At 38.1% G+C, this 12,989-nt stretch overlaps 1 protein-coding gene across 1 annotated transcript in view; it reads left to right on the top strand.

The window, feature by feature from the left end:
* Positions 1 to 12,989, top strand: part of fstl4 (follistatin-like 4) — a 223,803-nt gene that overhangs the window by 19,238 nt on the left and 191,576 nt on the right. The window contains exon 3 of the mRNA XM_056396883.1: positions 10,197 to 10,227. Coding sequence (XP_056252858.1) covers positions 10,197 to 10,227 — 31 coding nt within the window. The remainder of the gene's footprint in view (positions 1 to 10,196; positions 10,228 to 12,989) is intronic.

The following is a 12,989-nucleotide window of genomic DNA, read 5'->3' as shown; positions in this document are numbered from 1 at the left end:
TCGTTCTACGTTATTGACGAACTTTACAAAAACTAGCCGCTAAATTCTTCTACCATCGTTAAATAAGTCGTATATGAGTTTGTTTAAACCGCATGTCAGATGGATAAAATTGGCAAAGTACATTTTCTGATGAAAGCTCGTCAATGGACTACAAATGCCTTCTTACTAACTAGCGTACAGGAGAGCCGGTAAGTTGCTTGATTAAATAAGGTCTCAGCCGTAAAATAAGACGTCAATGTCAGTCACAAGTGCTATGACGTTAGAAACTTCTAAAGCTAAATTTCTCATAAATGCTGAAAATTCAAACGTTAGTACCAGGTAGGTTTTTCTATTCCAAGCATTAAATATATCATTTAAACTAACCACTCCCTGGCTAGTTAGGACCTTCCTCTATCTATAAATCAATATGAGTGATATATGACACATATTGATAAAGCTGCGGCCTCTGATTTGAGAAGTGCCATGTTAGAGCCCAGTGCCATAACGCACAGCTGTACACTGTTTCGGTGACAAATCAAACAGGTGCAGTAATGGCTCTGTTTTTCAAGTAGATGGAATTGCACTGGCTCAGGAGGTCTGTGCGTCACTGCCTGCACTAAGGTGCAAATGCTGTTTTTGCTACTTCAACACTATTTCACAAGTGAAACTGAAATGATGATGGCTAATGTTTGCTTCATCAACATTTTTATTGTATTTTTTAAAATTAAAATCTGCAGTGTACATGCATACAGCACTATTAGTAAATATGCTATTATTTAGACTTAAAATGTATCAAAGTGTCAAAAATATTAGTGATGAAATGGTCAGCTTCAGACATAAACCGTTATTTAATTTTATCAAGCTAATTTTGTGTTTAGAAATACAACCAACAGGTATTGCCCACAGTATGGCCACCATAGGGATATTTAAGTCATACAAAAGGAAACAAACTTATGGAAAACCTTCAAAGAGAAGTTGCTTAGTGTAAATTACTACAGCAAATTTAATATTATGTATACTGTATCTGTAACGATTTTGATGTAGCCCTGTAGCCATTATTTGCTGACTTGCGGAAGATTAGAGCTGTACCATTATGTGTGATGAAGGACCTCTGTTTTATCTGTGAAGCAGCTGAGAGGATAGGGGCACAGGACTGCTTAGCTATCTTGCAGTGTGATGCAGAAATCTTTACTTCTTGTCTTTCTCTTCCTCTCTGTTTCTCTGCTCACTTCTGAAGAGAAGAGGGAATTGACATGAAGAGAAATGGGAAGACAGTGAGGATGAGAGGTTTACAAATTACTCACAAGGACATTGTTTGGTCATGCTAGCTGAAAAAGAGAGTCTATTAGTACAGTGAATTCAATAGTCCCTTCCTAGATTTTCACTGTGTCCCAAAATTTAGTTTCCACTCTGGAGAAGAAGTTTGCAAAGTGACATTTGTCAGTGGTAGTTTAGGTGATAATAGACAGAGCTACCTGGCAGTCTTTGAATAGGTTTGTAGCTGTGCTTGTATTTTCTAGCAGTAGTCGTACACAAAGAAAATGAAAAGGCCTATTGAAACCTTTATTACTCAATTCAAATGTATTTTGATTAAATTTTTGTCAGTCTGCTTTTTCAGTTAGTGGTCAAGGCCAACACTGTTATTATTGTAAAAGTAGAATATTGTGGTAGAAGATTATCAGATGAAAGTAAATTTAAACTTTATCGTGAGTACATACAATATGTTTAAATTAAACATCAGTTAACAGATTTCATGTACTTAACCTCCTAGGACCTGGCGTCCACATATGTGGACCTCACATTTTGGGTTCTCTAGACCACAATACTAACTTTTTCTCAACAAGGGCGTGGTGACCACATATGAGGATATTATACTGCCACTCAGTAATCGAAATTTAAAACTAATGTCCTCATATGTGGACATCATTTTTCTCAGGTGCCAATCAGCCTAAATAGCAAAGAGAAATTAAAAATGCACGCCATGCAAGAGTTCGGGTCTTAGGAGGTTAAAAGAGTAAGCACATCCCCAGATTGTGTTAGGATCCACACTTCTAACTTTTTTATAAAATGAAAAAGGATTGAGGGGAAGGTGGGTTGCAAACGTCTGTGTGAGGCAGGGCCCACTGGCTATTTAGTGTGTGTAGTCTACAATGCGAGAGGTACGGTGACAAGAGGGACACCGACACTGACACTAACTGCTCAGTGTAGGCATTTACAATGATGCACATGCCTGCAGTGGCTGTTAGCCACTGGGAGTGCTCAGAGCATACAGTGGAAAAGCACAGATGTTGGTGGTTTGGTCTTTGAGAGTCGCTGTGTGGGAACCTGTGTTGTTATGTAGGGGTCGACTGATATGTTTGTTTGTTTTTTTCAGGGCTGACAGATACCGATTATTAGTAAGCAAATCATTTGATTTGATATTTATAACCGATATACATTTGCAGTTTTAACTAGATGTGTGTGCCTAAACTGATTGGACATTTGTAATTATTATCCGTAAGCACAGACTGAGAAGTGCTTGACTGGAATTTAGCAGTAAAGATGTTTTCATTTCTGGCTGTCAGAGTTTTTGTGTTACTCGTAGCGTTTTTTGCTGGTTAATGTTGCTATTTTCTTAATTAAAGCAGTTAACTACCTGTAGCACATTTAAACTTACATTACTTCTGCTCAAGCGCTCATAGCTGGCTCTTTATTTTAGCTCCTTTCTCGCTAATTTCACAGTTTTTTTTAGGAGAGTGTGTGGGAAGGAGTGGTTACTGTTCTTTGGCCCTACATGTCTTGAGATGCTCAGGATATATCAACGTGCTCATGTGTTGTTTGTGGCAGGAGGGAATAAAAATCTCTTGTTAATGTCTGAGGTATTTCTCTGCAACTATCTGTGAAAGCTTGTCAACATGACTAGCTATTTGTTATGAGCCAGGCTGAATTAGATTAGAAGTGGAAGTCTCTCAAGCAAGGTTCAGAACCACAGTTCTGGGAAGGTAACGGTATAAAGCCATTCAAAACTGCCAAGTAATGAATGGAAAACACCAATTATTAAACCTTGAAAATGAACTATCTTCTTCAAACTCTAATCCCAAATGGTGTGAAATTTGAAAAGGAGAGTGGATCATGATCAGTAGACTTCATCAGTTTTTGTACTCCCTCATAACATGTCTCAGTACTGATATTTTTATGCATGAAACTGGACAAAATTATATTTTGTGTGTCTCGGTGTGATAATATATACAGGTTTACCACTCAAGAAACAGTGTTCGGTGTAGTCTGATCTATTGTTTGTTCATCCATTTACAACAGTTTTTAGATAATTGCTTAAACACTTATGGGAAGGTTTCTGTATGAGTTCACCTGAGTTTGCCTCCATCATGATAGAACACTAAACATTTGTGGGTTAAAGAGAAAAAAGACAAGCCCTGCGAGCAGACTGGTCCTTGGCAGCAAGAACGGACCCTTTAACAAATGTTGTCTGCATTACAGAAACATAAAGCCCTAACAGATTGTCAAAAAGACATAGGCACAGACAGACACATACCACACAGCCCCGCAGTCGTCCTAATTCTTTGTGAAATGAAGCATGTAAACCCCCTGGTCTGTTCTAAGTCTGACTCACTTTGGGCTTTGCCAAGTTGGCAGTCGGCTGTAGAGTGTCGTTTTGCCCTAGTGGTTCTCTCTCCTGAGATCCCTTGATGCCCTCCCCCCAACCTCCCTGCCCCCCTGCCAGAACCTGAACTTAAAATAGCTGTCAATTGATGCCAGAATTTAAAGTCGACCCTGGAGTGAATCATGCAAATTCGTAAATACACATGATTATGCAGGATGCATTATGAAAGCCTTTGGGAATGAATAAGTAGTGCCAGATTTCTTTTTTTTTTTTTTTTTTTATGACTAAAATTCTCCCAAAACAATACAAAACATGTAAATGGCGGAAGAATAGATTCTATTAGGGGTCTAACAAACTGAAAAATTAAGAGTGAGAAATGAAGCAAAAAATAAAAGTCCAGATGAAAGGTTTTTGACTTCTTGTTAACTTCCTGGGGAAAATCTTGGCTCCTTGCAGAGCAACCAAGTTCCTTGAAGTGTGCTGACAAATCCATGTAGGGTTGGTGACAGCTTTGGTACAATTACAGGATTTGACCAGAATATTGACAGGACACTTAGGGCAGACAACATGAATTCTGTCTGTTCAAGGCCTCAAAGTTGAAAAATAATATCATAATGGGTAAAGGGCAAGATAATGATAACAAAATAACCCAATTTCTTTAACAACAGATATAGCATTGTTCGGAGTAAAATAAGTGTAATAGTCACACCTATGTGTAAACACTGTCTTAACATTGAACTGACTGGTTGTACAGGTGTAGATGAGACTGATGTAGTATGACGGATGCTGCAGCAGTCTTGATTCTTTGCTGTGTTGGTGGTAGTAGGTGTCACAGCATACTTGCACCCAACACTGATGAGCATGTAGGGTTTATATGCTGCATATTTGGTATGATATGGTTTCGGGAGTGGCCTCTATGAAGAGGAAAAAGAGTGGAGTGGTTAAATGATTTTTCAGGTACCACACTGGAAGAGGGGATGGTGCTCATTGGATAAAATGTTTAGGAGTAAGAAGGTTGTGAATTGAATAAAAATGGAATAACTGCAGGAACAAAGAAAATGGGGGGAAAAAATAGCCGTCTCTCCATGATGTCAGGTTCTTCTCTCGTTTTTTAATTTTCAGCAGTAGTACCCCACTACATTTACATTTTGATTATGACTTGTGCACATAAAGCTTTACTTTTTATTACTTTGCAGTGTCTGGAGGGTTAGCTCACAGTTTCCAAGGTGTTTCTTGATAATTTGTGCTTAAAACTGTAGAAAGCCTTTCAGGTAGACAGAACATAATGCAATGGTTACTACAATATGAGGAAATAATAATTTACATCGTGTGTGTGTGTGTGTGTGTGTGTGTGTGTGTGTGTGTGTGTGTGTGTGTGTGTGTGTGTGTGTGTGTGTGTGTGTGTGTGTGTGTGTGTGTGTGTGTGTGTGTGTGTAGCTACCGTAATGTGACACGTTTCTACTTGTAAGTGTTGGAGTACAGTGATGTGTAGTTTACATTGGGGCCATGATAGCCAAAAAATGTGGTAAAGGTAGCTATATTTAACTAATCATTATGGTTGTGGTTGGTGAAACAATACACTGTATAATCGAGGGATTGTTATTATTATTATTATTATATAACAACCACTAAAAATATGTTGTTTCCAGTTCATGAAGCAAACAGAAATTTGATGGAAAAATATATGACAATAGAGAAAAATGTAATGTGTTAAATTCCAAAGAATCCCTTAGTTTTTTTGTATGCACAATAAGTAGAAAAGACGAAAAATTAAGGGAGAAGAGACAAGGAGTAGGAGGAGTAGAAAATATGAAATAGCATTCAGATAGTTTAGATGAGACATAATGGGGAGTTACTTAAGAAAGGGGGGGGTAAAATTGCACACCAGTGTGCAATAGCCAGTATGCGTAACATTACAAGTTTTTATTTTATTATTATTATTATTATTTATTTTTTTTGGTGTGACGTTTATTGAAAAAAATTTTTGTTTGTTGCCTTGTTGAGGCATAAATGTTATACCATGTTGGTTGCAGAGACTATCAAGCAGTTGTTTCAAAAACAAAATGATGGTTTTGGAACCGAAGCAGAGCTCTATTCGATTTATTTAGTATTGAAGCTTAAACTAAATAAAACCCTTGAACTTGGGGTACCCTGTGGAGATTCCTTGTAAACAAACAAGTTATGTTTAGACTCAGCTCAGTGTTACTGACCTAAAAAACTGTCTAACAAACATGTTGAATGAGTTTCCTACCTCATCAATGATATAAATGCATCAATGATTATCGATCAGTATGAAAAAAAATATTGTGATAATATTTTTGGCCATATGCCCCAGCCCTAGTCCACAGTCTTTTTTTATTTCAAATGCCCATACAGCATTTTGGATAATAATGACTTTCCCCGGGACTAGCGTTGCAGCAGGTTGGTTGTTATCTAGAGGTTGTTAATGACTGCTGGAAACACAAAGTAAACAACACAGCACTCCCCTTTTTTTTCCCTTTTACACCTTTTTAATCGAGAACACGCATTTAACATTTAACCATTAATATTGGTCAGTAAATTAGCTTTCATTTCAATATTTTGGAAGAAGACTGTGAGATGCTCCAAGTCAATGAGTTAATGCAGTAAACTTAAGTAAATAACTTAACTAATTCAAATTGCAAAAATACTGCATTTTCTCTGACATCTTTGCCTGCTTTATCTGTTAGTCAGGCAGTGACCCTCGTCAAGACCAGTTATCTTTACTTTCAGTTATGTATCATTTGCGGTTGAGTGGGTGTAAGACAGGAGTTAGTCCTTTACTGTACTGGAGAAAGAGCCAAAATGTAGTCCCCTCATGTCTTTTTATTGACTCAAGATATGTTATGAATTGATAAGTGTTTGTGAATGGAATCTTGACATCAAGAATTGGTATCAAATTGTGAGATTGCCAAAGATTTCCATCCAGAGTAATACTCTATATAGAACTGTATATGATAAAATGATGCAACCAAATAAATAAAACTGCATAGACTAGATGTCTTGTAACTTTCCTATTTCCACTCTTATGAAATCAACAGTTAGATTTACGTTTAAGTTTTATTTACTCTGTTAAAACTGCATTCACTTTTGAGGTTAATTATGAAATTATGTAGGTGGTTAGCACATTGAAATGCTATATCACGTAGGGTATACAAATGTAAAACTTTTGGAAGCTGTTGTTTCAAAGACTCCACTCAAAAACAAAAAATTTTGTTAGGCTTTAGTTCTATTTAGGATTCATCTAAATTATGTCTGCAAAAGTATTACCACTTACATACACTGCCAGTGTTCTTTTTTTTGTTGGGCTCCTTATCATTTAAAAGCTCATTAAGTAGCTTGTTGGTACACTGATGAATCACTGTTAGATAAGACAGGTCCCTTCTTTCTAAGTAACAGCCATCAGGGAATAATTATTGAATGTGTATAGATGAACTCTTGTTAGCACAGATGTGTATAGATTCAGCTTCCTTTACCTTGTCCGCCCTCTTTGTCCTAATCAGGCAGTATCTTTCAAAGGTCAAAGTATCAATATGCTCTTTGTATGAGACTTAAACTGAGGCTGCTTAACAAATATATTGAAGCTGCAATGCCGAGTTGGCATATAGGCAGCTAATTCTAGCAGAGCGTTTTGCTGTTGACTGGAATCAAGAATCAGAGAGAGATGGAGAGAGAGAAAGTGGGTACATACAAACATATGGGTCCTTGAATGAAAAGTGCCTGCATAGCAACGCACATAAGAGAGTGAGGAAAAGGCATATTCAAGCAGACTTTGTAACAGCCACAGCTTGGCTTGAATTGCCCTCCTGTTGAAACACATTCACACAAAATGTCTCTGTGGCAGCAGTGTCAGATTCTTGTTTAATGTGGGTGTTTAATGGCATTCAAGACGGAGGCATGTAGTACTCAGATGGTAGGTGGCCATTGCATGACCACTGTTATGTGGTAATACTACATTCTGAGTGGTCTAATCTGTCCTGAGAATAATATATGACATGCCTTATAACACATGCAGTATGTCATAAGCTTGGAAATAAGGAGCAAAAACAGGCTCAGAGTCGAGAGGTTAAAACATATTGAATGTTTGTCTTCCCTACATGCATATCTCTCAGCAGTTCTCATAATCTTAACACAATCCTATCTGCTGGGCAAGCGTTGTATGTAGAAAAAGAGCCACTAAATCAGCATCTATCACACAGAGGAAATATGTTAGAGAAAATCAGATCCCCGCCTAATTAAGACCCAGTGGGTTTGCCCTATTTGCTCAAATGAAATTCTGTTGGTAGTTATTTACATTTCTCCACCCACTGAACTTGATAGATACCACTTAAGAGAAGAATACAAACTGCCTCCTAACCAACTATATGTGAGTGTTAGTATTTACTTTGCCTTATCAAGTGACATTGCAGTACTTGCCGTCAGTTACTACAACATGTACAAAGGAGGATGGCAAAACAAACCCCGCAAAATCATGGTAAAGAAGGGACAGTATTTTTAGAAAGAAGCACTCAGCCTTTCTTTCACCCCTATGCTTGGTTTGATTCTCTAATCAATTGATCAAACAGCAGCACTCGAGATGATGGAAGGCGGAGCTGATGAGTACTCTCAATTTTATCCCGCCATCATGAGGAAGCACGTCTGCAATTAAGATGGACAGATGGCAGAAAGAGAGAGGGATAGAGATGTAGAGACAAAAGAGGAGGCAATGACAAGAGGCACTGAAACTGCTGGGTTTCTTGTGAGGCTCTGAGTCTCCTGGGAAGCCATGAAGGCCTCGCAGACACACATGTTTCATCACTGAGCCTCATTACCGGTGACATCTTCACTGAGGGACAAGACTGCAAAATGTCACAACACTTCAATTGTTGCCACGTATTGGCTTCTTCAGAACCAGTGTTGCAATGGAAGACCTGCTTCTGTTCTATTTTTAAACGGCATGTTGAGCCTTTGTCTTGCCTGTGTATGTTAAATTACATTTTAAGTTAAGATACATGTATGCACAGCAACGTTACTGGTGCTGTAACATGCGCAAGTGATCAGAACCGACAAGCACACAATGCTCACCAACTTGTGCACACAAATGCACACATACATACTAGGGATGGGTACGAGTACTCAAGTACTCAATGTTGATGTCATTATTCGGGTAGTGTTTCACTACTCACGCACCTCTGCACGTGTTGTTTTTGGCTACATTAGTTCAGCTCAGTTGCCGTTACGTGCACCATGGCAGCCGTGACTAGGGAAAGTGATGTCGTGACATACTTTGATGAAAAAAGATGACAATAATGTTCAGTTCAATATATGTGGTGTTTAACTTGCATATCATGTTCTCCGACAGCCAGACACTAGGCTTGGTCGGGGAGGTCCGTGTCTGACTGGAAACACAAGCTTAACATTCCACTTGTGTTTTCAGTCAGACACGGACCTCCCGTATTTGTTTTTTACAGTAAAAAAATAAAAATAAATTATACATATTTGCGATTACTCGCAAATCATACACACACACACACACACACACACATATATAATATATAAATATATAATATATATATATATATATATATATATATATATATATAAGTTTGTGCTTCTTAAGCTAATAGCTGATATGAAACCAATTGTGTTGTTTCACTGTCATAAGCGCATAGTTGAGGTTTACGACAGTTGGTAATGTGAAACCTTGTGCATGAGTAGGAGAAAGGCATTTAAAACTTTATCATGGCAGTGTTACCAAACTTTAAGAAGCAGTGTTTTATCAGTTTTAACTTGTGACCCTACACATGCAGTTTCTATTTCCCAGTGACAATTGAAAGTGAAGTTATGGCTTCTCCCCATTCATTTCGATAGGGGCCTGGTGTTGTTGGTCTGAAATGCCCGAGGGCATTGCCAAGATGGCTACCGAGTGGCGAGGCTTGCCTATAAGGACTTGCGCCTACAGTGTGTGTGTGTGTGTGTGTGTGTGTGTGTGTGTGTGTGTGTGTGTGTGTGTGTGTGTGTGTGTGTGTGTACACATTTGAGAAAGAGAGCGACAGAGAGGAAGATGGAAGTGGGACTAGTAATCGCAGCCTATTGCACACAGTGTTTCAGTAAGTTATAACTTACAGAACACTTCTATGTCACTTTTATGCACACACACACACACACTACTCCCTCTAGGGTTGCGATGAATTTACATTTAGTTTTGATAAATTTGAAACAGCATGTCAATATCATTCTCAGAAATAGGACTGATATAGAGTTTGACATCCTGATAAACATTCCAGTACAATATGCTGACACCTGACATTATGCAGGCTGTTGGCAAGTGTATTTCCAAATGGGTGATTGAATTGACTGTGGGATCTGATTTGTAAAGGTCTTCTCATTTCTCTGCTGTCATCCACCATACATTCTCTTTCACCACATCTATGTCTTTCTTTTTCATTCTCTGTCCATCTGTTCACCTTTGTTTTCTGTTGTCATCTTTCTCTGAGCCCAGAAAAGAGGAAAAGGCTCACTAACGAATGGTCTGCAAAAAGCTGCACAAAGGGCTGTTTTTGTCTCACTCTTCCAAGCCTGTAATAACCACTTTTGTGTGTGCTCTCTCTGTTTGCAGGAGGGGAAAGCAGACGGGAACATCGATCAATGTGAGTACACTTACTGTGTTCAAAACAAACAGCATTTTTCAAAATATGCCATGTTGTGCTCCATGACAAAATCTTTTTTTTTTCTTCTGCTGTTATTCTGGCATACACATTGGTTTTCTGATTGCTGGGAAATGCTGCTGGAAAGTAATTCAAATCTAAATGGCTCCCACAAAACTGACCATGCAGCCTGTTTTGGGGGAGACCTCTGATAATGATATAACTGTGACAATCTGAAAAATCCCACTTGTTACTGCATCACATTCATTGCTCTACTGTCCTCATGGGAAGTGTTTGAAAACCTTTCAGATTTAAAGTATGAAAGCATTTCAGTTGTCAGTGAAAGCCAAGAAAGAAATTTTACCAACCAATTGTGGGATGGGCAGGCATAAGCCTGTGTATGCAGTTTCACTTGACATGACACTTGATCTGAGTAGGAATAGTGGTTTAGTTTTAAAAAAGGAGCCATTCCATTAATATTGTGGAACTCAAATCCACCACATCATGCCATTTTCCCATAACTCAAAAAACAAACCCATAAACAAAAAAATAGAGGCACTTTACATCACTCATTCCAAGTGACAACCTGTCTATAAGTTGAAAATATATTTGTCATGTGAATAATTATGCTGCTGTCAACCATCCTCAGTCCCCTGTCAGAAATGGTGACAGGGAACCTTAGAAAGAATGAAGTAATGTTTGTTTGGCTTGAGCCTCGTAGGCTGCTTTACAGTGATTTCTCTGACAGTTGATGCCTTATAAATAAGATCAGAATATTCTTGACTATGAACCCCCAGATAACAGCGTGTCTACACAGAAAGTTTCTGCACAGCTGCGATTTTTATTTGTCCGTCTCATGCATGTCTGACAGAACAGATGCGCTTCTATTTTAATCAATCCAGCTGTCTACACAGACCATGTAGTTGCTCATGTATATGTTTATTACTTCAGTGATTGTTTATTGCGCTGTGAACATTTACAAAGCGAAGGTGATCTACAATGCAATACTGTGCCTAAACGCATCCTGTATAGACACAGGCAGAGCATCAAAGCTTCTGCTGCTGCTCTGCTAACATGCTGTGCTCACTTTGCCTTCCTTGTGGAGTCCGTGGAAGTCTGGCTGTTAACATTGAACCACTAACCCAACTATTAAAGGCTAATCTGCTCTGCCATCTGAGCTACAGCTTCCATGAGCAGATTTACGATGACAGTATGAAGTTCAATGAGTCTAAAATGTTGATACTACTACTCTGCCTATTGTAGCAGCAGTAAGAGTAGTAGTAGGCCCAGGGATGTTAAAAGCATTAACTTTAAAACTTAGTGTTGAATGTTTTACACTCCATTGTATTTTTGATTATTTTTATCCATCTCAGCTATTGATTCTAGATATAAATGTACTGAATAATATTTGGCTCTGCTGCAGTCTGCAGTCAAGAGCTGTGTATTTTTATGTATTTTTTTCTTTTATTTTTTTTCAAGTGCAGTGTGTACATAAATGCCCAGTGCAAGTGATGATGAAACTGAATTCCCGTTTAGTATTGAATGTAATCTTGGTGTTAGAAGAGAGATTCAGCTCTTGGTTGATAAAAGTATGTGTTTTAAGAGGTTGATCTGGACATTTAATTTATGGCAGCCAGCAATGTTCGTATCATTCCTGGTTCCTTTTACCATTGGTAATTCAGTTGTTTTATATCATTTTGAGTGGCTGGCTAAGTTGCTGTAAAAGGTGTTGTCATGTAGTTGTATTGGTGCCACTTATGAAGATGAAGTGTGCTTTTTTTTTTTTTTTTTTTTTTTTTTTTTTTTTTTTTTACTGTGTTGTGTTCACCCTAAGCATTCACATGTTTTACTTGGCCTGCTGTTTTATGTAGTTTTCTGTATTGTAGTGCATGACAGTAAGACTGAGCGGTTTGTGTGCAAGTTACTGTAACAGCAATATTTCCAGGGCTGACTGCTTCCTATTTGACAAGTGACTTCCTCTGAAAGCATTAGGCCCATTATGATGAGTTGTCTTCATATCCAGAGTAAAGCGCTGTTTCTCTGTGCCTGCTTCTATTCGACCTAATCATGACCCAGATGATTTCTTTTGTTCATGTTTATTATTCAACATCCAGTGCAGCATATTACTTTCCTTTCTTTTCATCTCTAGATGTTGATAATTGCTTCTCCAGCTGCATTCTTTGCTCACCTGCTTCTTATAGTTCTGCTACAGTAACACATCATTGGAAACACACTGGGAGGTGTTTCTGTGACAAGCACTTTTATTTTACTCTGCCATTCCTCACAGATGTTGATGCTGATACATGTGCATGTATAAAAAGGGACACCAGCATTGATGGGGATGGAGTAGGCTGATGAAAACAAGCAAACAAACAAAGTTTGCGCTGCACAAGGAGCAAAATTCCTATTGAATTTCCATTCAAGTGAATAGGAAAGTGGTTTATACATACAGCGGGGAAAATAACTATTGAACGCATCAACATCTTTCTCAGTAAATATATTTCTAATGGGCTATTGACATAAAATTGTCACCAGATGTTGGTAACAACCCAAGTAATCCACACATACAAAGAAATCAAAACATATATGTCCATAATTTAAGTTATGTGTAATAAAGTAGAATGACACAGTGAATAAGTATTCAACACGCTTACTGAAATTTATTTAATACTTAGTAGAAAAGCCTTTGCTGGTATGACAGCTTCAAGACGCCTCCTGTACGGAGAAACTAGTTGCATGGATTGCTCAGGTGTGATTTTGGCCCA

The sequence above is a fragment of the Seriola aureovittata genome, chromosome 15 (assembly GCF_021018895.1).
Source record: "Seriola aureovittata isolate HTS-2021-v1 ecotype China chromosome 15, ASM2101889v1, whole genome shotgun sequence".
NCBI lineage: Eukaryota > Metazoa > Chordata > Actinopteri > Carangiformes > Carangidae > Seriola > Seriola aureovittata.
The sequence above is the reverse complement of the archived record's forward strand: the minus strand, read 5'-3'. Positions and strand labels throughout refer to the sequence as shown.